This window comes from Arabidopsis lyrata (assembly GCF_000004255.2).
Source record: "Arabidopsis lyrata subsp. lyrata unplaced genomic scaffold ARALYscaffold_47, whole genome shotgun sequence".
NCBI lineage: Eukaryota > Viridiplantae > Streptophyta > Magnoliopsida > Brassicales > Brassicaceae > Arabidopsis > Arabidopsis lyrata.
The window spans coordinates 1413-6984 of NW_003302516.1; the positions used below are offsets into that span (position 1 = coordinate 1413).

The 5572-nt window shown below is 33.5% G+C and overlaps 1 protein-coding gene across 1 annotated transcript; it reads right to left on the minus strand.

Moving 5' to 3' along the window:
* Positions 1 to 6: 6 nt before the first annotated feature.
* On the minus strand, positions 7 to 662 carry LOC9299119 (WPP domain-containing protein 1). Its single transcript, XM_021019041.1, has one exon. It carries the CDS (start codon positions 495 to 497, stop codon positions 12 to 14), a length of 486 nt encoding a protein of 161 aa, XP_020874700.1. The 5' UTR covers positions 498 to 662; the 3' UTR covers positions 7 to 11.
* Positions 663 to 5572: the final 4910 nt, after the last annotated feature.

Sequence of the window (5572 nt, forward strand, 5' to 3'; positions counted from 1 at the left end):
CAACACCATATTCAAGCCTCATCAAGCTTTGGATTCGCATCATCGTCTTTAACATCTTCACTTGAATCTGCAGTTCCATCACCATCCTTTGGTGGAGGAGAAGCCACATTAGTCTTAGCTTTCACAGATTCAAGCATACGTTTACTAATCTCTTTAGAATAAGCTTTAAGAATCTCGATCCCGTCGTCTTCACTAACAACGGCGGCGGAAGCGACGGCGTAAGCTTCGTCTTCGATTGATTTCGCGACGGAGGAAGCTTCTTCGGAATCGAGAGTTCCGAATCTCTTAGAGAGGATTGATTCGGTTGATAGTGTTTCGATCAGACGGTTAATGACGGCGTCGCGAGTTTTTTGAGTCGGTGGCCAGATTCGGAGCGAAATGGTTACTGGATTTGGATTCTTCTCCGTTTCCATTGTTGGTAATGTGGTGGAGGTTTCGGTTTCTGAGATCGGCGGTGTGGATGTGGTGGTGATCGTCTCGGTCTCGGTTTCCGCCATTGTTGGTGACTTTGTTTAAAGCTTTTTAGGGATTTTGAAATTTGTGGCAGTAATAATGTTGTGGTGGGTTGATAAGAGAGGTTTGGTACGATGTCGTTTAGAGAAGTAGGTGGTGCGTTACATTAACTTGTTGGCTTTGAATGGGAGACGGAGAAAAGGCAGTTCTTTTGCATATGTGGGTGAAACGTTTTTATTTTGCCTGTCAAGCAATTTAAATAAACTGTATGTTTGGTTCAATTAAAATAATAAAATAATAGCAATCAAGTTGCAGATCAAAATCCATGATGTTTTTTTTTCATCCGCTTACTACAGTAAAACCACCACAATTATGATGGATTTGTGGTGCATTCTCTTTTGTTATTAAATATTTATTATTATTTTCTTGAAACAAATCCAAAATCCTTGAAAATATTGAGTTAGATACTTTTTAATATCAACACAATGAATAATAAAGAAAAAAAGATAGTGATTAGAAAATTTTGTCAATTAATGAGATATATGATATTGATTTTACTTAATAAAGTTATACAAACTAAAAATGTTATCTGGGCAAAAATATCCGGAACCAAACCGAATTGACCCTAAGGCTCTAACTGGTAACCAATTTTGAGAAAAATAATGAGTAGGAATGTCATGTTCTCTTTGTTGCTCATTTTTTTTTTACCATTTATAAGGAATTTTTGTTTCATTTTCAGACATGTGGGTCCTACATTTTTCCTCTTCATTCCTCAGAAAAAAGAGAATGATAGAACAAAATTGTTCCTCCCCAAAATTGTAGAGGAACAAAAAGGAACAAAAAGGAACAAAAATTTAAAATTCGTTTTTAATTTTTAAATAATTTTAAAACAGCTTTTATGATAATATTTACATTTCTATACATAAATAATTTCTATATTTTTATTATATATTTATGGATAAAAAAACTTTGATCAAAACTTTAATTTAAATGAATGTTATGACTTTGTTTCAAATTAGTATTTATACTAAAATAAATAAATAAATGCTTTCAAGTGAAATTTATATTATTTTTAAATAAAATATTTGAATTTATACTATATTTCGTTTTGAATTAATATAAAACATTAACTTTTAAAAAATTTTATAAACTAAATAAAATATATGAGTTTTTAATAATTATTATGTTAAATATTTATTCAACTTTTTGGTTACCATTTACCATAATCATTTGTTTAATTCTTATGTTCCTTTTGGTTTCTGGTTTTGCTCATTTTCCTTTCTTTTTGTTCCATTTCATTCTTTTTTTTCATGTTCTTATTGTTCTTTTTTTTGGTCACCAATAAATGTTTTCAAACTGAACCGAATCTAGAAACGAAATACCCAAACAAATCTTAAATTTAAATTTACATATTTGAACAATCATACCAAAACCCAATCTGAACCAAACTAAGAATCGAGTAGTTACCCGATATATAATTATATATCCAAAATGTTAATTATATATAGATTTGATATAACCCAATTACTCAAAATTACAATTACAAACTCGAAACAAATTCTATAAATATTTTTACATAGAAATTTGAAACAATTACATGATTTAGAAAATGAAAATAAAAACAATAGAGTAATTTTATTTTAGTATAATTTATCAGGATATGTATAATATTTACTTTAAATTTCATGTTTTTATAATATAAATATTTCACTCGCACTGTAGGATCTATTTTCACCATTCAACGCATATTTAAAGCGTTCGAACCGCTAAATCCGCTTTTGTACTGCTAGATATGCTTGATCCGCTTTTGTTCTGCTTGATACACTTGATCTGCTCCGTCTGATACACTTTCTTCATTCGGAGCCGTTGTAATTGGGGAAAAGTGTATTTTCGGACCAATACAATTCGTAAAGTGCATTTTCTTTGTTAAATTATGCAGTGCTAATTCATACCCAAACGCATCAAAATTTCAAATTTTATATTGTGTGCGTAGTTCAGAGTCCACGTTAACCAATGTTAGTCAACTCTAACAGATGCTGACTTGGATGACACCTGTATAATGAGGTGGCATCGTCTTCAATTAAACGACAATGTTTTGGTACTTGAATTTCAATTAAAAAAAAAAATTGTAACACCCAAGCATCGAACCTGAGCCTCTTCAGAATAAACAGGTTCTATTACCGATTGACCTACATCCATAAAACATGCAAATCGAAACGTTTTTATTCATAAACCTTAAACGTTTGTTAGTTCTCAATTCACCAAAGCGATGTCCCATCTTCTTCATCCGTTTAGATTTAACCCTTGTTCAAAAACGCGGGCGCCTAGCCGCCTAGGCGCTCCGCGGGACACAACCGCCACGATTATGTCCTAATCGGACTAATTAATCGTTGACCGATTTTTGGACCGCCTAACTACTCTCGGCGTTGAAAATCGGATTAATAACCGATTAAATAAAGTTCTAACTTGTAAAGCTTTTACTTGTTGGGCTATTAATTGGGCCTCATCTTTACCGATGGTTTAATAAGCAAAGTCTTCAGTTCTCTTTTTCTTACCTAACCGATGTGGGACTTTTGATGTTAACGAATGTTTTAGTTCGTTCTCTTTAGAATTCCCATTTCTCTTTTATTTCCTCTTTTTTGGTCTTTGTAATTAATTCTATTATTTATTACTAAAAAATATCAACGTTGGATCATTTCCTAATCCATAAAATCTGGATAATAAACATTAATTTAAATACTACATTTATATACTAATTGACTATTTTGTATTAGACACACAAAAAAAGAGTTTCCTCAAGATCAATTTTGCCAAAATTAATTTTTTGTTGACAATTATTTGAATATTTATATACATAGCAAAATATATTTATTTTTTAACATTACATTAAACACATTAATGCATAAAACATATATTTATTTAATTTTAACATTAAATAAAATAAAATAATACATAAAACTAATCCCCGATTAATCCCCGATTTTCCGCCTAGGCGTTAGGCCCAGCTCGAGCGCCCGACTAACGCCTAGCGATTTTTTGAACAAGGGATTTAACTTATTTTTTAAAAAAAAAAGTAAGATTCTGAATAACTTCCAGACATGCAACTACCAATTGACCCACGGACACAATTGAAATAAACCAAAACGTTTTTATTTATAAACATAACTATTTGTTCCCTACAACTACAAGCAATCAAAAATCCAATTGAGATCTGAGAAGAACCGATTATTGGATTATGTATGTTGGTTTAATGTATAAACCGGGTAATTAGAATGTTGTACCCGGTTAACCACACTATATAAGTGTATACTCAAATACGTAGAGAGAATAACAACAGAATTTCGTTTTTCTTCATCTTCTTCAATCGTATTTCTCTCTCAACTAACATGGTATCAGAGCATTTGCTCCGTTTCTCAGCTCAAATTTCTTCAATTCTTCGAGTTTTCTCGTTATTAAGCTCGATAATCGGTTCAATTTCATCACTACCATACTCGTTTTCTTCCATTTCATCACTTTCTTTGTTTTCCGATCAAAATCCGGTAAATACGATGGTTTCCGTTCACAATTTACGGCGTCGTACCGTGCGATCGCGTCGATCAGCTGAAAGGTCTCATCCGATTCGCGAAACAACTCCGGTGAACTCTCCGTTAGCTCATCATCCTCCGATTCCTCCGATGAATGTTCCGATTCCTCCAGTTGATTACACGGATCTTTATTCTCCTTATGCACTGACGAATGGAGATAATCCGGGTAATGTAATCATTCCAGAGGTACTTGATAGAATAAACTATTCTTCTTGGAGTGTTGCTATGTCTGTTACTTTAGATGCGAAGAATAAAATGTCGTTTATTGATGGATCGCTTCGTAGACCACCTGATACAGATCCTAGTTTTCGCTATTGGTTGCGATGCAACAGCATATGGTTAAATTTTGGCTCCTAAACTGTGTTTCTAAACAAATTTACAAGAGTATTCATCGACTCAATGATGCGGCTGAGATTTGGAAAGATTTGTTGAGTAGATTCCATATCACAAATCTTCCACGTTCTTATCATCTTACTCAACAAATATAGTCTCTCCAGCAAGGGTCGTTGAATCTTTCTGAATATTATACACTGTTAAAGACTCTATGGGATGATCTTGATGGTGCAGAATGCAAAAGTACTTGTCACAATTGTAACTGTTGCAGGATCATGGATAAATCTGCTATACATTCCAAGATAATCAAGTTTCTTGCAAGATTATACAATTCGTATGCAACTATTCGTAGCCAGATCATTATGAAGACGACTATACCTGAACTGACAGAGATTTACAATCTCCTTGATCAAGATCACAATCAATGTCATTTTGGTCCAGCTACATCGACTAATGCTTCTGCTTTCAATGTTTCACTCCCTCCAGCTGCACAAGTCTCTGTGTATGCTGCTTAGTCTTCATATCATCACAATCCAAGACAACCTAAAGGATTTAAGCAGAAGCAGGAGAATGGTTCCAATGATACTTCCTCTCATAAACCAGTAGTTGCGAACTTGGCTATTGTTGAAACGGTTGCAACTATTAGCCCTACTGATATTGCTAAAATGGTTGGTGGCATGTCTAAGGATCAGATACAAGATGTTATTGCCTATTTTAGTAATCAACTTCAGATACCAGCTGCTACACCAATCACTGCTGCTACTATTGCTTCTACTTCAGCAAGTGATATTAATGGTTCAGCACCAAGTGGTATTTCATTTTCTTTCTCTACACTCTGCTTTATAGGTGTTTTGACAGCCTCTAGGAATGTGTTGAGATCTCAAACTTGGATTATTGATAGTGGTGCTACTCATCATGTTACATATGATCGAGAGCTTTTTGATACTATCTCCTTTGATTTGAGCTCATCTGTTACCCTACATGACCTTTTTATGGTAACGTTTGGTTGATAAGTAGCTAAAACTTGATGGCGAGGTTTCTGGTATTACTGTTTTGAGGTTAATGGTGAGATATAGATTTAAACGGATTTTTAGAAGAAAGTTTCTTCAATATCCAATTTAAACGGATGTTCGAGAAGATTTTTTATAAAGTTTCAGATCTAACAAGCAAAGTGGAGACGCGGCAGCAAATGACGAAATCAC